We start from the raw sequence: 19,928 nt of genomic DNA on the forward strand, positions 1-19,928 counted from the left end.
CGCCTTATGAGTAAATAAAAGTTCAACTGTTACGACGAAGCGACAATTTCCGTAATCCATTTGCCGGTGTAAACAACTGTAGTAGTGGCTCTGTTCGGGGATATAACGTCGAGGGTGAGGCGAGACGGGATGAGTCAAGATAATGCAGTCGAGTTCCTGCATCCACTACCCCGAGTCCATCCTTTGACGAACAAATTTCTATCCCCAGTTGTACTTCACACTCTACGTCTAATGCTTGGTTAAACTTGACTTAATTATTCTCGTAAATTTAACTCCGGATCATCATCTCCACTCTCGGATTAAGGTGTAAGCCACCTGGAGATACCCGAGCTCTCGGCTCTCACGCACTGTGCGAGCTGATGCAGAATACCCGACTAATTCACGAGCAACCCCTTTGAAGCGCTTCGCCACCTTGCGTGACTTACCTTATAATCGTCAAGATTATCATGCTGCTGCTATTTTGGAAAATGATTCAGTATTATAACTCCTAACCGGACCAAATCATATCTAACGATGTTATTTCGTTTCATATTCCTTCATCATTATACCATTATGGTTATGGTGGGCGTAAAAAAAAAAAATAGTCATGCATACACATAGTCAAATTAACTTGAGACAGTAGATATACAACCAAGTGTTAATTTGACACCTTAGAAGTGTTCCTGTTCTGAGCACAGAAACTCAGTCCAGTGCCAATGTTAATAGCAGACCATTTTAAAACTGCGCGTAGTCACAAAGAGTTCACTGCCTCTCAAAAGCTTGATGTGAACCGGTGTTTGCTATTAACACCGAATTAACACCAAGCTTCGACTCTGCTTATTGACACCATAAAGAGAGTGTACTTTTTGTGACTACGCGCGTTGTTAAAATGGCGTCAAATCTAACACCTTTTTTTACAGTATGTATACAATTTTCATATTTCATAAGTGGCACATCACATCTGGAAACTTTTAAGACTCTGTGTAACATTATTGGATGTGATCTGATCTGGTTTGACGTAATACGTCTTAAAAATATTCTCAATATTATTTTATACGTCTAGTTCATACGAAATTTGGTAGTGTGCGAATCCGTAAAATTTTAGGTTTGGTAAAGTACAACGTAGGTTGAACGCCCGGCATTGAATAATTTTAATTCTATTACATTTACAGTAAATACGACGAGATAAATACAAATTTCAAATCTAGTATACCTTCGTACATCATGACTCGTATCACGACTTTATATCTTTCGGAGACTATAGAGTCGGAGTAGCTGCTTTAAGATGTAGATTCGAGTGGAGAGAAGAGGAAACAGACACTCCAAAATTACCAATGGTAATGAGGAAAAGAAGAAACTAGGAACCGTGAAGTTAAACATGCAACTGAATGCCGACGTGAACAATTGAAGTGTATTAAAACTGCTGGGAGATGATAAAGATGGAGAAGAAGAAGTTGATAACGTAGAAGAAAATACACGCTACTAACGGAGGCGAGGATCAAGTTAGAGGTAAAGAAATTAAAAAATCGCGGCGTTATGACCGAGGAAATTGAGGATCCAGAAGACGACGATGCAATAAGACTTAAAGTTCACAAAGGAGAAGACTATGAAAGGAGAAATGAAAATCAATACTGAGTAGAAGCGTTGAATTAGTGAACCAGTAAAAGATGGTGTAGTAAAACTTGAGGATGACCAAGAAGATTGATAAAACAGATGAGAATTGCCAGATTAAAATCAACACTGATCAGCAATAGCAAAAGAATAAGACGAACAAAAAACATCGAAATGATGAATCAGAAGATAATGAAGCAAAAATTGAAGATGACGGCGAAGAATCGTGAAATCCATGAGAATTACTAAGTAAACATCAAGACTGATTATCTAGAAAAGAGGAATAAGGATGAACAATACATGAACAACAATAAATGAACTAGAAGGCGATGATGATGTATAAGATGAAGACAACGCCGAAGACCAATTAAATGAATGAGAACTACCAAGTGAATGTCAGGACTGATCAACTATAAAAAAATAGACGATGAAGATGGAGCATTGAATTAATACACCAGGAGAGGATGACGAATTGAAAGTTGAAGATAATAAAAAAAAAAAAAAACATTATGAAAAGAGTGAGAATTACCGTGATCAGTGAAAAAAAGATCAAGACTGATCCGTAAAAAAACCAGAATAAGATGAAAAAGCAGCACTGAAGAAGAACGAATATCCCAAGAAGCGGGAATGATTATAGAAAACGATTGATTTTAGAAATGTGTAGCATTATCGGAGATTGCAATTCCAACCATCTAAGATCTGATACCGACAATCTTAATAATGCTTATTACAGTTTAATTACGAATAAGTAGTTAGTCTCTTCTTTTCGCGGTGGAGGTGTCTAACATCAAAGGGTAGATGCCAGCGCCGTGACGTCTCTAGTCCATGCTTCTTCCTAGTTACTGATTGTCTAGCTTTACTTTGTGAGTCGTCATCTTATTGTGTCGTCATCCTAGTATTCTTTCTATGGTCTCTTCGCTTGCCATTTTCCTTACTGTGACCACCTACCGCCTATCACTGCTACCAGTTTTTCTCATTTGCAATAGCGGTTCACTTGCTATCATGGTCCCGAAAGAGCCGGATAAAATATTAATCTATAATTCCTTTCTTTTCTTTTTTGGTAAGTTTTTCTTCACTTTTATCTGAACCATAGCACTTAATAGCTTTACTTACTTTATCACAGATGACGACTCGACGACTCCTTGGTTTTTTCTACTGTCTAACGGTTTGACTCAAATTTTAGCCATTTTGCCGTTTTCTATATAATTCAATGTAAGTTCTCTTTTCTTTTTCTTCTTGTTAGTTTCCTTTATTTTTGTGTACTTTGGTCTGTCCCAATATTCTACAACAAGGTTGCTCTTTGGCTGCTTAATTAATCACCCCCCCCCACTAGGGCCGAAACGTAAACACATGTTTGGTTTTTTATCGCAAACATTGAGCTGAGGACACCGAGAAATTTCTTCAGCATTCCAAGAAGCATAGCAAGAAGATTAGAATCGGCTCACCTGAGATTGAGTGTAGTCGGTGTGACGTTTAGTTGCAATTTCAGGGTGCGAAGCTTGAAGTTCCTAGTTTCCCTGGCGATGTTTTCCGGCGTCTGAGTGCCCTGGTCGACCTTTCGCCCGCCTCTAGAGGACGGAACGACGTGATCTGGGGTACCAGGACTGTTCATCGAGAAGTTGAGCTGAGGCTGCGAGGTGCTGCCCCTCATGCTCAAGTTTCTGTCACAAGAAAAAAAGTCGTCAGGACTTCTTCGACGGGCAATTCCATTAGGCATAACAGACTGGGAGCAGAATGCTCGTCCTCGTCGAACATCCACTCACAGTCTTCGTTCCGGGATAATTGGGTTCCTCTAACATCTATTCAATCGGTCCGCGAGGAACTTTTCCTCTTTAAGAAAATCACCGGATTATCTCGCTAAACAGCTACCTCAGTGCTGTAATTACCTCCGGCACAACAGGGATTATCATCCTCTCAAAGTCGTTAAACGAATTACAAGCACTTAAAAAAATAACTTAGTTTACCTCTGCAGCTCGCCATTCTTAAGCCATTTGCAAAGCTCGAACATGGGAAAGAGGAGAATATTCTTAGGGATGTTGATGGCTCAAGAATCAATACCTCTTCCTCAAGTCGGTTACGTGTCGAGTACTCCTTAAATTGATCTATTCGGGAATTTGCCTAAGAATTATAGAACGAGCTATACTGAAATTGTAAGCGACAGCTTAGATATCAATTTTTCAAAAACAATATATTTACAAATGCAAAATTGTCAAGTACTGCATTCACAAACAAGTTATGAGTATCAACGCTTTAATTCAAATCGCTTTAAAATGGTTTAGAATCTAACAAAACTCCCTTAATTTCACTCTACGATGATTCATTTCATTTACAAGACACAGATATCGATTACGACCAACAAATAGTAATAATGAATCGACTGATGAGAAGAAAAGAAATATCGGTTCGAGTGACTGAAAAAAATAGTCTTTTCGATAAACGAACCAACTTAAGAGTTAAAGCGAACGGACCTATTAAATATTCAACAATTTTGAAACGATTCGAAATGATATCCAGGTTTTTGTGTAAATTCGGTACTTTTAATTTTTGGATATTTCCATACATTGTCATAGCCTACAAATATAACAATTAGACAAATACTAAATGTAAGGCCACCTCTGATGAAATGACTAGACGGTATTGATTTTGGAGAACCAATCACCGTGTCATTTTCAATAATTAGCAACCATCTTGCGCCAATTTATCCACTTCACATGATGCAAGGAGCTGAAACGTGCGCTTGAGGATTTCAGGCGATATTTTACACGTGTTAAAGGCCGAAGAGCCGGATATCCGATGGACGTTATTTTTTGGGTCAGAATAATCCGGGGAAAATTTGTCACCAAGAAAAACGGCGCCGCGAAGATCCCACGACATCCGAGTTTCAAACTCGGAGACTTTTCGGCCAGCCGATTAGCCGCAACCAAAACTCTGTCTGAAGCTCCCGGAGGAGTTAATAAAATGGTCGGAATTCTTCCCCCTCCGTAAAATTGCCAAAAAAAAAAAAAAACTTGCTAAAACCTGTGAATCATTGATTACCTGAGGGACCGTGGCTGGCTCAAGCCTTCCAAATTTCAAACGTTCTTCTTAACCAAAGTTGACTTTGACAAATCGGGAGACGCGAATTTTGTCAGGCCAACATTATTTCACGGGCAAAAACCTTCGCCCTGCTGACAAATCAAAGAGACGTTACATCTCGTAATCGAATTTAGATTACAGTTGAATTCCTACTTTGCGAAATTATTTCAAGTTTTTATTCATCGTTTCGTGTGAACGGTTGAAAAAACGATGAAACATCTTCAACTAATTCTCACACCCTCTAATTTTTTATCCTTAAAGACCGAATGTCGAAAAGAGTCAACTGAAATGATAAAAATTTATCTACCTAACAATTATTTTTAAACGTCACGATACGTCGATTCGTAAATCGGTACAACTTGCGATGTAATAAATATATACCGAAATCGTTTGCTTATTTTTCTCATCTCCTTTTTTCGTATCCGCTCTGGTAAAGTTTTTTTCTATAAAATAGTTACATAGGTATACATTTCCCTGACTTTTCTAGTCGGTATTGCTTTTCTCTACGATATTAGCAGCTGTGACGGATCTAGATTCTGAAATATCAGGAAACTCACTGCTTCAATTATCCTAAATCAGTAACTGTGTATACAGGGTGTCCCATTTTGACTTGTACAGCTGTATAACTCATAAAATAACAAGCCAATCAAAAAATGTTTCGAATAAAATTTGTCGGGTATCGAAAGGCTGACTCGCCTATGACCTTGACTTTAGCACTGACCTTTATTTTCAATGTTATTTGAAGGTCAACTTGTGTTTTTCAAATGAAAACTCACACTACGTGCAGATTGGTACTTGGAAACATTTTTTTGATGAGCTTGCATTTTTTAGAATTGTTCAGCCCCCTATAAGCGAGGATCATGAGACTCATTACGATTCACCCATCGTATTTATTAGGTTCATAGTCCAATTTAAAATACTTCGATATGGAAGAATCTAAACATTAAAGTTCAAAATTCACCGCTGACGATAAATTTGAAGCGCATATCCTCGGTGAATAAAAAAAATTTGTAAACGTGAATTCTCGTTCAACAAATTCAGTAACTAATCTGATGTAGCTCGAATTATCAAACAACTTTTGACGATGGTAAATTCGTATGGTTAGTCGAATTTCGATAGGTAATAGCTCATTTATTTTTTGAATGAATTCTGCCGTACGAATCATCTCACACATATTTTAAATAAGACCAACACACATTTTGAAATATGTGAAGCATTCATTTTTTACATGCAGCCTGTGTCAAATTACAACAGGTTGATGTTTTCTCGATCAAATAAAGAGCTGAATAAAAATTCAATCTCTGACAATTTCTAGACACTTTGATCGCAAGCAAGATTAGCTGTGATTTTTTCGAATTGGATAAACAGTATGTACGGCTTTTGTATCACAAAAAATGAACTTTTTTTAGGGCAACTTTTTCCACTTCTTTCTCGTTATTGCGGAAACGTTGCTTTGACCGAATTCCAACTTTGATGATAAATTGCACAATGAGTTACACTAGTTGGCGTGTATTTATATCTTCATTCTTCCAATTGGACAAGGTTTTAAACGATCTGTACTCCGGATGCCTCCTCAATTTCAGATATCTGCGCATCGATTCACCAGGTTCGAGTATTAATATATATATATATATATATATATATACCTATATAATATGCGTCAAGCCATTACTGAGCATAATTGGCCCTCGAAGTTCAAGAAGCTTGAGGTATGATTGACATTAATAGATCCGTCTATACGCCCACTTTGTCAGAGTCATCCCATTACGGAGCTTTATTAGCATGTGGAGAAGTTCGGGCACACCATGAGAAATTTTTATTTATGGCCACTAAACGGTTTTTATAACTATTTTCACCCTTTAATTACCACACCCAAGAAATATGTAATTTCGGATACAAGATAAAAGTGAGCTTTGCATTTGTAACCAGACAATCCACCAAATCTTACTACTCTTTTTGATTACGATCACTCGTACTAAGCTGATTCGACGATAAACTGACGATGAGGCTCTTTTGACATGCAAAATGCTTAAATTGAGCACACGATCTTGCAATAAGCATAAAAATCGGTATCGACAATTATAGTATCGCTAGGAAAAGTTAATTGTGAGACATTTTCTTGTGGGTTCAGAAAATTTCATACCGTTATTGGAGAAATACGAATTCCAGTAGAATATTCTAGCAACTTTGATAAATCCAGTTTTTATCAGTGTAAGCTCTTGGGACGACGAATAAGCTCCCACCTTGGTACGAAAGCTCGTTACTCAACAGACGTCGAGAGAAACTTTTCTCAGAGCGTGATTTTGCGTTTCTCTATTCCGTACGTTCCTCGATGCTTTGCAATTCGTATACTCTGACGTATACTTTAATGTACCGCGTCGTTAGGATAAAAGAATATCATTTCCTCGATGGCGACGGATCGGCTGCCAAATGTTGAAGGGAAAGAAACAAGGAATGAAAAGGGAACAAAACAACTAACCGGATGGAAAAAAGAGATTTCAATTTTTCTTTCCTCCAAATTTTTTGCAGGATTCAACGTTATCGGAGCTCTGACCGAATGTTACAAGGCTTCGAAAAGCTTCTTGCTATCACTTCTTCGTTAGAAACATTACGATTTTGTGTCCAAGACTCAGATTGATCGGCATCGACGTGTGCGAATAAAAAGTTTTCAAAAATTAATACGAATTTGAAGTGATAGCAAACTTAGAATAAATTCCACCGCAAATTTGTTGAAGTGAAAACGTGTTTTCGTAATTCAATGTACACGGAAAAATCATCCTCAAGAGTTCAAATACCCGCCATTTTTATACTAGAACTGTCAGAATTTTGTAAAACTAAAATTGTATAACTTAGCTGTGAAGCGTTTGACGTTTTGCTAAAATCTTATTCAAATCGGTCAATCAGTCTTTTATTCAAGATGCAGACAAAGATCAGTCCTAAAATTTTCAAATACCAATCGTTTTATGACAGACACGGTGTGAAAGGTTCGAATTTTTCTTATAAAATTTCCATCAAGTATTCGATTATCCACCAAAATTTAATAAAAAATCGATCAATCACATTTTCCCGAAACTAATGATACGCCCAACAGTTATTTCCGTTTTTTATTTTTTTTTCTAATTCTTCATTGATGAACAATGCTAAAAGATGAATATTTGTTTTATAGAACGCGTTTTCATTTTAAGGGAAATATACTTCTACGCCGTGGAAAATCTGAAATGATTGTGTCTATAGGAATATTGATAGAAATAAAATTTAGAAAAAAAAAAGGATATGAAAAATAGATTAATACGCAACAAATTTGTGCAATATTCAACGGTTGCCTAAAAAACCAATTAATCGAATGGTACGATTGACTGTAGTGAATTTTCTTATGCTCTTTTTTTTTTAAGAGAAGATTATGCATTTATTTGGGTCATTTTGGTTTAATAAATCAATTATAATTTAATAGTACATAATTCCAAATTTATAGTCCCTGCACGTCGCAACCCAACAAACTTGGTTTGATAGTTTAAAAAAATATAAGTGGATGGCATAGGTGCACAAGTTAAAAGATACAGGAAACAATAGTCGAGTAAGAATAAAACAAAATAGTAACAATAACATAAAAGCGGACGGTAAAAGGGTATAAAGATAAAATCGAGCGGAACAATTATTCGAAGAATTTGAAGGGAGAGTGTTCGATGTGTCGTGTTTATAATTTTAGAATGGTGTGACTTTCTTCATTGTTTCACTTCGTCGTTATTTATTTAATTAGTTACCTGATCAGGATTCGGGTTAATTTCACACACTTTATTATTTACCGATACCTCCATACCCAACTCTCTCCTTCTAAAGTCGTAGGCCTACTAATTTGCTGATCCACTGATCCGTCCCAACTTCGGTTCTTACTATCGTCTATCCAAATATGTACATCGTTACATGACCGACGAATCATGCAGGCATACTCGAAACCTACCTGTCACTGCTTCCGCTGCTGCCGGATGTCCTCCACAGATGACGAGTGGAGAGAGTCGAAGACCTGGAAGGTGTCGTCGGTGTTTTTGTCGCTGCGAACCGACCGCCAAGGCGTCGAAGCTGATCGCCCTCCGGGTGCTCGGCGACAAATCGCGCCTTCTTCCGGAGCAGCTGTACCGTCAGCGCGTACGTCGTGACCATGACGATCATGGGAATGTAGAAGGCGATCAGGGAACCGAAAACGAAGAACGCTCGGTTGTTTATCACGCAGAGGCCGGGCTCCGGCATTATGTTCCGGGGGTTGATCAACCCTGCGAACAAACGCGAAAGAAAAATTCAGCCTACTCGCAAAGAAAGTCTCCGTAAGTTATACATTAAAGACCGCGAGACGCGCACTTTTTTCAAGTGCCAACTCGGCCCTTGAAAACCTTTCAGCCTCGAACAACTCCAATTAACTAACCCTTCGTAGTTGTCGTATGTCAAATTGACCCATCGATCAACTTTCGGCCTGAATGTCACGCTATTATTTTCCCCTCCAAAAGTATCAAATCCTAAGAGTAACGCCCCCAAATTTCAGTTGAAAATAGCAAGAATTGACGAAGTTATCATTTTTTCAGTGAAAAAGTGTCCTTTTGGCGCATTGATCCCTGTTATAATTTTTTATAAATTTGTTGCCATTTGATTCCCTGTCAGTCGAATTTTCGTACTTAATCTAGAATGTTAAAAGCGCGTTGTGTAATTTTTTGATCCACATTGAAAGAATAATTTTCTCAAAAATGTTTTTTAAAAAACGACTGGGTCAAATCGACCCCATGTGACAACGGAGGTTTAAAGTAAAGTAAATTGACACTCTATGAAACGTATTATCAGCCTTTGGCAGTGGGAGACAATACCTTGACTGGATATTGAGGTTGCATTAATAATTATTGTCAATTGAAAGTTGAAACCTTGGCTCGAAATTTCTCTGACTCAACTATCCTCATCATCCTGCCGTTCCAGAAATTCAAGGAAAGGACTTGAGGCGTAGTAGTTGACAACTATGAACTTTCTGCGCTACAGTAACTTCTGGAGAACTTATTAGCAGGCATTCCGGAGGTACGGAAGGCTGATCGGCATAATCGTTTGTAGAAAATTCGCCCAAATGATGCAACTGTGAGTTTCAGTATCGAATTTTATTCGATAATTTCGACCGATGCATTCGGTTGTGGTGATTTCATGTGACATGATGATGTGAATTTTTTCTCAGACAGTAGTACTAATAATCATTAAATCTTCGCAATTACAGATTGATTCGAACATCGTCACTCTTACAATAAATTATATGCTGAGAATGTATCTGAAACAGGTGTATTTTAAACGGTGATATCCATCCATTTACAGGCACGGCTTAGAATTGATATAAAAATCTGAGAGAATTACGAAATTGTTTTTGAATTATTTATAGTTGATTTGGGAAGTGGTCTGAAAAAAGAAATCATCAACACCCTAAGTAAGGATCACCCTGTTGCGTACCTATGAAGTTAGCCAACTTGTATCTATGGAACTAACTAAAATATACCGAAGAATATATAAATGAAGAGAGGTTTTCGTACCTAAAACGGTGATCGAGCTGGAAACCAACATGGCGAGGAGCCAAACGGCGGCAATTTTGAATCCGACGAGACGTTTTGTGGATATATGCCTCGTTTTTAGCGGATTCCTGATTCCAAGGTAGCGGCCCAGCGATATGAAGCACATGTGCATTATGCTGGCCGAACAGGCGAGGACGTCACACGTTACGTAAACGTTGCACCAGGCAATTCCGAACGGCCAGTAACCTGGAACATTGACAATCGTATCTACAGTCGGATTAACGGAGAGCTCTCAGCACTGTCAGAGATCGGTAAGAATCATCTGGATCTCAAGGTTTGTACGAGGAAAGAAATCTTGGAAATGTAAGTCGATCAAAAGAAACATCAACTTTTTGTCAACGTCTTTAGGACATGTATTTGTTTAAACATCTCGTACAAATTCGGACCGTGACTAGTGAAGATTCACTTAACATAAAAGGGAGGAGTCCAGCACTGAGAAAAGTTTCATTTGTTACAGTGACTAGAAAAATTCAGTAGAACAGGTATCGTTAAAAAACTGTTTGAATATTGGTAGAATTTCGAAAAACGAGGTAAACGTAACCATTTTGCGCTATTGTCGATCCTTTTTTCGGTAATTTCAACGCAAAATCAGTTTCTGAGGTTTACTCTACTTTTTTAGTAAAATAAGGCTTTAACGTCAATTTAGTCTTGCACGAGCATTAAATTTCCGCAACAGTTGTACAAGAAAATATAGTAACAGTGATCGTAATGAGAAAGAATAGTAACGGATACTAGACTTTCCGGTAACAACCGGAAAACTAATTTTCATTTTGTACCTAGAACTATATTTTTCGATTGTGGTAAAAACTGAAAATAGTTAAGGACTGAGCGGTAACCGGAACTAAAAAACTCCAACCTTTGAAACAGTAAAACTTATAAACATTAGAAAAATCTTGAACTATCCGAGAAGAATCCCAATTCCAGAAAACTCATCTTTAGCGAATTCAATCCCTTAGCTAAGAACATCGTTGCGTCATTTCTATACCGACGCTAGAAATGTTTTATTAAAAATTATGATGCAATGGTAAAAGTCTGAATTGTTCAAACTAATTATCGATTTCTATGCGTAATTCATTACAAATTGAAATCACTGCAGTTTTTCAAGTATTCATATTCTCATTACGAAGCGATTCTTTCAACAAACTTTCATTCAAGCAATTCAAGTTTCGCTTTTCGTAACCCCAATTTGTCCCTTTCGCATGAATTGAATTGGCACATTTTGCCTATTTCTATTTATATCGAAATGGAATTGCCATGATTCAGTGAATAAAATTCACGAGAACCAACTTCTGTTTTGCATCTTTGAACTGCATTCTGCTTTTTCCATTATCTGACTAATTTCTCTATCGGATTGCACAACCCGATTTTCTCCCCGCTCCAGTGCTTGCAGAAAAGTTGGCACATTGCCTTGAGGGCTGTGCAATTATTCAATCCGCAGTTCGAAACTTTCCGTGTCTTCTGTTTCGAACAAGTTTCGATCAGCTGTCGCGACAAACACGTGCATCGAGTTTCGGATACAGCCGATATCCACTCGAGAAATGGGTTTTCCCTGTACATACATATCAATAGAAGACGAATTGTTTAGCCGCGTGAATTTTCACCGAGACTTATACTCTGGATTCGTACTGAGGTATTTCCATCACGTGTAGCAAATGAATTCGCAGGTTTGAACTAAGCCTAATAAAAAACACCATCGAGTAGCTTCTGGAAATTAAACCGGCCGGCAAACTTTCATCCAATCTCGAATTTTATAATCCGTATTATCAAATTTCGATCTCTTCATTTCGGATGAAAATCGGTCCACGAAACATTGTCTCCAAAAATTATTCGAACGACCAACGAAGGTTTCTGGTGAAAATTTTGATGGCTGCGAAGACTGTGAACATTAAATGAATTATGCTTTGAGTTATTTCTTCTCGTTACGATTTAATTTATTGTATTAAATCGTTTTGTTTATTCATAAATTTCTGACGCTTTCAATATTTTTGGCATTTCATGGAAATAAACAGTAGGTATTTAATTTGGACGAACAATCCTTCAACAAACAGAGATTTTTTAAGCATACGATAAGTATGAGAGGAATTTATCTTTTAGCACGAATTCAATTTTCTGCAAAGAAAAAAGTTTCGATCGTGTGTCTTGGAGTACAATTTTTACCCCACTTGATTTCATCGAACGAAAAATGATTTTTTTACATATTTTGCAATAACGTAATTGAACTAAACAATGTACGGACATCGAGAAAGTGATGAGACTTTGGTGTAATTCATTAATAACTCTGTATATTTTATAATATTTTCGTCTTATAATTGAACTTGATTTCCGAAATATCGCGAGAACGGTGCAACATATCGCAGAGCAAAAACCGCGACGTTATTTACAATAACAATGCTTCCTCAAATTGATTCTGACAAAAGAGAAAAACAACACCGTGTGTGTCAAGCTTGATCCAGATATTTTTGAATGTTACAAATTCCAATGGTATTTCACGATTGGTTGTTGAGTGATAAATTTCCAGATTTCACCGAGTTTTTCAGCTAATATCCCAAAATAATACCCCCTTAAAAAGTTGACGATCAACTGATTTTCGTTTGAGTTACCTTACTTTTTGGTAGTTGATTGAATTTTTCACCAACAAAACTTGAATCAAATCAAATTTCGTTTTCACTATTCGTTTCCTTATTAAAAAAACGGAAAGATTTACGTAATCACGAGTCTCGTTATTGCTTTGAGAACGTTTTTGCGAACAAGAAACTCGCGGGGTCGATATCGACTCGACTCATGAGTTAGAAGGTAGAAAAAAAGATACAGGATTAAAATGAGTGGTAACAGCCTGACTGAATCCACTTTGGCGGTCTGGCGAAGCAATTATTCCCTCGATGTGTAAACAATTAACAATATACGGTCGGTCATTTCGACCGCTAATAATACGGTACGCTGATCGTCGTTAAAACAACGAGGAGGTGAGAAATAGAAGCCCGTCGACTAATTAGTTTGTTTGCTTATACGCTCTTTATTCCTCGTTTCGTTTACTTTTAATTCGTATTTTTTTATTTTTTACTTCTTCCTCTTCTTTTCATCCCTCTTCACCTGCTTTTTCAATTAACGAACTGTCCAAACAACGATGAACACTCAATCGTCCATGATTTGAACTGTGAATTGATACAGTTATGTTTTGATAACAGCTACTCTCTGTTGTTTGAAATTGACTTTTGATGGAGTGAAATTTTCGAGCGAATTTTAATCATTGCAACAACGATGAAATTCTGTTCTTGTTTCAAATTTCCAAAAATTTATGTTATATTCTCGGTAAAGTTGAATAATCTTTTGATCTGGAAATTGTTTCTTGATGTTTTTGATTCAGGCGAATAATCAGAGAATCTTATCAATTCGTAAAGGTAACGATTTCCGGAACAGCTTTAAATTTTTTCAGCCGATTTCTCTGGTTTTCTAGAAACAATCAAATATCTCCGTAATCGATAGTGATATAAAAATGCATCAATCGACTGGTCAGAAATATTTGCAGAATAGATTGCAGAAATTTTGAAAGGAAATGAGAAAAGAAACAATCGAATTCGATACATTCAACATGTATTGAAATTTTTGAAACAGATAAGGAAATTATAAATTCGGGAATGATTGGAAAATACGATCAATAATGAAAAATTGGTAAAAAATTAAAAATGTATAAACTTAACGAATTTCCAACGAACGAAACAGTTCGAAATATTTTTATACTTCTTCGATTTGTCTGAATAATTGTTCTCGAGTTCAAAAAAGTTGGAACAATTTCAGCAAATGAATATATTCCAGACCAATTGATTTTGCCAAAAATAATTCACAGAAAACTGAATGATTTTCATTAGTTTTTTGTACAAATATCCGAAAAGGTTGAAAAAAAAAAAAATCATTGAATCCTTTCGGTAGGTTGGAAAATAGTTTCAGCTAGATAAAGAACCGCGCTTCAAGTTTCCGGCGGTGCGTTTAGAGCGAATTTTCGGGCTTGTTTCAACATCAGTGAATCCGGTCACGCGCTCCTCGGTCCAGTTTATCGCCATCCGATCAAGCAGTCCCATTTCATTATGCCAATCAAGTCCCTTTCCATCCTCGGGATCAGATCTCATTTGGAGTTTACGCCGGGCCTCGATCTCAGTCTTTGAAATTTCCCAAATCGTGGCCTTATTCGAATGCGATGACATCCGTAAACTCAACCACGGTTCGGCTTTATACGCTGTTTCTATAAAAAATGGGCACGATTTTAGGGTGTATCGGATGTACAGTCCGAGCAAAAGAGTCTGAGAACTTGAATCAACGATTGAACGTAAAAGCTCGCGGTCTTTACATTTCCTCGATTTTAATCGAAAATGGGTATGCGAATTTTTGTGCCTCTGACTCTTTGCCTTTTTTCGACATTCGTTGTTAAGATAATGCATCGATTTATTAGTATTGAAGTGTTGTTTGGTTTTATGTTTCTCATTCCTAGGTTACGTTACCCTTACACGCTCGTAATTTGAAGAAAGAGTTGAAATAAATAAAACGGGTCGAAAATAAGCTCTAAAGCTTCGATTGAAATTGATCAAATTCAGTCGAGTAAAACGTAATCTTCGTTGAAAAGACAAGAATTCGAAGCATCTAAAATTTGAGGAAAAAAAACCAGATGATTGATAATTATTTACATGTATTTTATGATTTTTTACGAATCTGAAAAAGTATCGTTGATCCAATTTTGGTAGATTGATGGAGCGAATTTTGATCGCGAATCCATTCTAAGCCAGTGCTTTTTCATCGGTCGTAAAAGTTCTTCGTACTGAATCATTATTATTGACGGGATGTTACTCTTATTCGAATAAACTCGATTAATCTCAGTCACACCTGTTGCGCTTTTGTTCCATAGTTACTTTGTTCAGAAGCTTTTGGCGTTGACTGTACGCCTGATATTCATCCTTGACCTCTTCTTATAACCGAACTTTAACCTCACGTATCTTCGTCTATCGGCTCATTTTATTCATTCGTATCGTTATATACTTGACTTTTATTACTCTACTGTTTTTCTATCCTTCTCTTCATTGGTTTGTTTAGTATTCAATTTTAAAGTAATCTGAAAATCAAATGTTTCGTTACATCGATAACTCAAATTTGAATACAACTGTCGACGAATGTTCGATATCGAAAAACAATCCAACGAAATTCTAAGACATTTTCACAATCCAACAGCTACAAGATGTCTTCTTTCGCGAGAATACCGGAAGTGAAAACGGATGTAAATTTCTCCTCAATGGCAACAAAGTCATATTTCCCACAATCCTTCGAGAACTCGAACGATTTCCGTACATTTTGACGAGTGCACAAGATTGAATGAGGCGTGAAGCGATCGGTGATAAAAATATTATATCCCTTGACGCCGTGGAGGATATCGCGTTTTTATATTTCTTCTAGGCTGCAGACGTATTGTGAGTGTAATAAATTGCAGGATAGTAACACCGGCTCGTATTTTTCACCCCGATTATAAGTGTACACAGGGTGTTCCGTTTCTAGCAACTGACGAGTGAATGTTTTTCAAAAATAATCAAAGCTAGTTGTTTGTTTATGGAAAAACAAGCGTTCCAAATTTCACAGAACGATATTTATTGCACACTTTTAACAAATCTCATCTCGTTTTCATACAGCTAACTTTGTGTATTCACCCGCATTGTAAAATTTTCTTGAGTCAGCGATTCTTAAAAACGTTTCTGTCGCGCAAATATTCTTCGGTTGAACAAATTTCGATCGATAACAATATTTGATGCATGAAAATGTCGAAACTTAATTAATATACAATAGAGTGTCCCAAAAAAACCGACTATTTTTTTTTTTTTCAAAGAACATTGAAAAATCGTCAGAGTATCTCTAGAAAATGACCCTGTGAAAATATAAGCTCTTAATATTAATATTTAGAGGTGGCGATTTGTAATTTTCTATTTCCCATTTAAATAACATGGGAGAATTTTTTTTTGAACTTTGGAATTTTGTGATGGGATAACGAGCTACTTCACAAGTATGACAAAATCAGGTCTTATAGGAAATTCGATGCTCTACAAAAAAGGTCTGATTGACATTTTGCGTAAATCCAGCCGTTTCAAAAATATCGAGCCTCAAACTTCGGACTGTTTAAAATTATGCTTTTTTTTCGTAAATACAACAAAAATTAATTTATATGTATTATAAACCCAGAATTATCAACTGAACAATAAATATATGCATATATTTGACGGAATGCAGATCCGAAATTATTAATAAAAATATTAATTACATATAATACATATAAATTAATTTTTGTTGTATTTACGAAAAAAAAGCATAATTTTAAACAGTCCGAAGTTTGAGGCTCGATATTTTTGAAACGGCTGGATTTACGCAAAATGTCAATCAGACCTTTTTTGTAGAGCATCGAATTTCCTATAAGACCTGATTTTGTCATACTTATGAAGTAGCTCGTTATCCCATCACAAAATTCCAAAGTTCAAAAAAAAATTCTCCCATGTTATTTAAATGGGAAATAGAAAATTACAAATCGCCACCTCTAAATATTAATATTAAGAGCTTATATTTTCACAGGATCATTTTCTAGAGATACTCTGACGATTTTTCAATGTTCTTTGAAAAAAAAAAAAATAGTCGGTTTTTTTGGGACACTCTAATATACAATGATGAAATCTCTTCAGAGAGATTTTCGAACAAGGTCTTGATAATGACAACTTAGATATCTCTTTTGCAAACAATTGCCACCCAGCAGTTTAATCTTCCCGAGTCACGATTCGTCAGCTTTTCGATTGCCTATTATCCAATGATTCGTTGAAAACAAGACACCGAGTACGCAAAAGTGAGTAAGCTTCGAAATGACCGATGTCACGGCGAGGATAGGGTTCAAGGATATGCGTCATCAAGCGTCACGTTTCGACTCGAGGGATGCGGGTCTGCATCCGAGGACTCAGAAGTTGTTAATACTTTTATGAGCAAGACCGGGTTCTCAATTTGCGCGTCCGATGCGATGCGTTCGGCGACAGGAATATGGGTCAAAGGTCAGGGCCGGAAATTATTCACGTCATGCTTTCATCCCCAACGGCCATAAACGAGTTAAGTTGTGCCATCGCGCTGCAGGGCTTAAAGCCGCGCTGTAATAGTTTTGGCACCTAACCTAACCTAACTTTACGTCTTACTTTATACGACCTAACCTAACCTAACTTTATACCTTGCATTATACGAACCAACCTAACCTAACTTTATGCCTTGCATTATACGAACCAACCTAACCTAACTTTATGCCTTGCTTTGTACGAACCGATCTAACCTAACTTTATGCTTTACATTGTACGACCCAACCTAACCTAGCTTACCGTGACATCTAACATGATCCGAATCAGCGTTACATCGTCTCGAATGATCTAACTTAAAATGTGTAACTTTAATATAACCCCATCACCTAATATTACCCAATCTAACACGATCGACTACAAGATAATCCAAAAATGACTTAACACATGAGGTGAACCAATCGAACAAGACCTGATCCAACCTAAGATGACTCGACATGATCCAATCTAACCTAACATGATCAAATCTAATATAATTCGACATTTTGGTGCAAGGGGTTGAAGTGTTCAGCATTTGTTCTATGAAAATAATTTTTACAAATTTCTATCACTTTTCAGTGATTTTATTTGTAAACAAACTATCGGAATAATTTTTGTGTGTCGAACGGTTGACTGGCAGTTTTTTGCGTCATTGTATACCGAGTGAAGACAAAAAATCCACACTCGGTAATATTGATATCCAAGAATGATAATTAATTATAACCTTATGAGTCTATTAGAAATCTAGGGTCACAGTTTTTCTCTGAAAAGATTAATATTGGTAATGTTTTTCGAAAGTTCTTTTACCTGTCGGAAGTTGTTTTATGTAGATTTCTAATAGTACTGGAAAGAGGATCGAACTGTCTGATTAGGAATTTATCGGTTGAAAATTTGTTTGACAGTTGTTGGATTATCCAAACTTTCAGATAAAGATCTCTGACAGTTATATGAAAATTATTTCCAGTCGAGTTTTATCTTGAAATTTTTTTTAATCGACAATCGAAATAACCCCGAAATAAATTGATAAACTCTGTTCGTGGTAATTCCGAACGGTGAAACACGAGCCATCCTAACCTCACCGAACGTGATCCTAGTTGACCTTGCTTGATCCAACATAACCTAAGATCACATTTGCGAAGTATTTGTTCTTCTGAAAATTTTGACAAACATTTTTTTCTCAGGGTTGCCAATTTTTTGCGAAGACCTTGAAATATGAGAGGCAAAGAAAAATGAGCTTCACTTGCAGAAAAACTTTAGTGGCATTTGCTTCTTCTGGAGCTGGGGAGGGAAGAAATCTTGAAAGTGTGTTTGCCGCACCTTCTCAGTGAAAAGACTTTAGAATCGGAAAGTAACGAAACGGCTTCCCGTGTAGTGCGGTAGAAAACGGGGAAGGCGATTTAAACCTCTGTATTTCTTGGCTGGCTGCGATTCTATTAAGCTGTGCGATCCAACCTTCCAACTAAACCGGTGGCTATTTTCACGGAGTAATAAATCGAAACATCAATCGTAAGATTTCTATTCCTTTTCCATTTTGTCCTTCAATTTTGGTTTGGATTTTTCCGCGAAGCTCATGAGCAGTATGTTTTTCTGACGAAATAATTGTAAAAAATATAAATGACAAAATAAGATTTCAGGTGCAGCTTTTGGTAACGAGAGTTTTTCATACATTGACGATTTAGCGGAGCATTTTGGTGAAAAAAGTCGAAAAACTTGTCGATATACTTGTGTGAATAAATTTTACGGAGTAATAATTTTTGTACAAAAATAACAAGTTTTTTTAAATGGTTTTGAAAAGTACAAATTAACTTCAATGATCTGTAAAAAATCTTGAAATCGATTCATAACTACAAAAATAAATATGACCAGAAAATCATCAAGCTACTTCATAATGCTGTAATAGTTGAATATTGATTGAGTCATTTCATCTGCCACTTGGCACAGAATTTGAATTGATTATTATACGAGCCATTCTACTCCTCGCCATCAAAAAAATTGAATAAAATAATTATTTTTCTAATTTATATTTCATTCGATTTTTCTCACTTTTTAATGACTTGTTTCGCATGTAGATTCTAAACCAAAATCTTTCCCACTTCAACCATGGTCTGAAAATTGTCATTTTTCAACAAACAATTTATAAGAAAAATTTGAAGCCAATGATACGGGCTGTTTATTCGAAAATTGGGTTTTTCTGTTTTTGGGAGCAGTAAAAATCAAACACGTGGTCCAAAAAATCTAAAACTCGGTGAAAGAAGTTTTTTTTCGTACACTGTAGACCGTACCTAAAAATTATACAGTTGTTTTTATTTCCTTGGCTCATAATCGCGATATGACATATGAAATGAATTTTAAAAAAGCGTTAATTGAATTCAGTTATTTGAGATTTCTCGGATGAAACAAGTTATGCAATTATAAAATTCAAAGCAGCCGCGTGACTCTGCAAATCTATTTCAGTTCCAATTTCTCACATATGTATTCTAGAAATATTTCATTCGTCAGAGTTACGGAGTTATAAATTTTGGTAATCATAAAATGTTATGCGAGTTTATTTTATAAAGTGACATTT

At 36.4% G+C, this 19,928-nt stretch overlaps 1 protein-coding gene across 1 annotated transcript in view; it reads right to left on the minus strand.

Annotated features, from left to right (window-relative positions):
* Nucleotides 1–19,928, minus strand: part of LOC124184008 (alpha-1D adrenergic receptor) — a 134,527-nt gene that overhangs the window by 3,490 nt on the left and 111,109 nt on the right. The window contains exons 4-6 of the mRNA XM_046573283.1: nt 10,215–10,439; nt 8,624–8,933; nt 3,036–3,251 (exon numbers count right to left, since the gene is read on the minus strand). Of these exons, the coding sequence (XP_046429239.1) occupies nt 3,036–3,251; nt 8,624–8,933; nt 10,215–10,439 (751 nt within the window). The remainder of the gene's footprint in view (nt 1–3,035; nt 3,252–8,623; nt 8,934–10,214; nt 10,440–19,928) is intronic.

Source organism: Neodiprion fabricii, chromosome 5, assembly GCF_021155785.1.
Source record: "Neodiprion fabricii isolate iyNeoFabr1 chromosome 5, iyNeoFabr1.1, whole genome shotgun sequence".
NCBI lineage: Eukaryota > Metazoa > Arthropoda > Insecta > Hymenoptera > Diprionidae > Neodiprion > Neodiprion fabricii.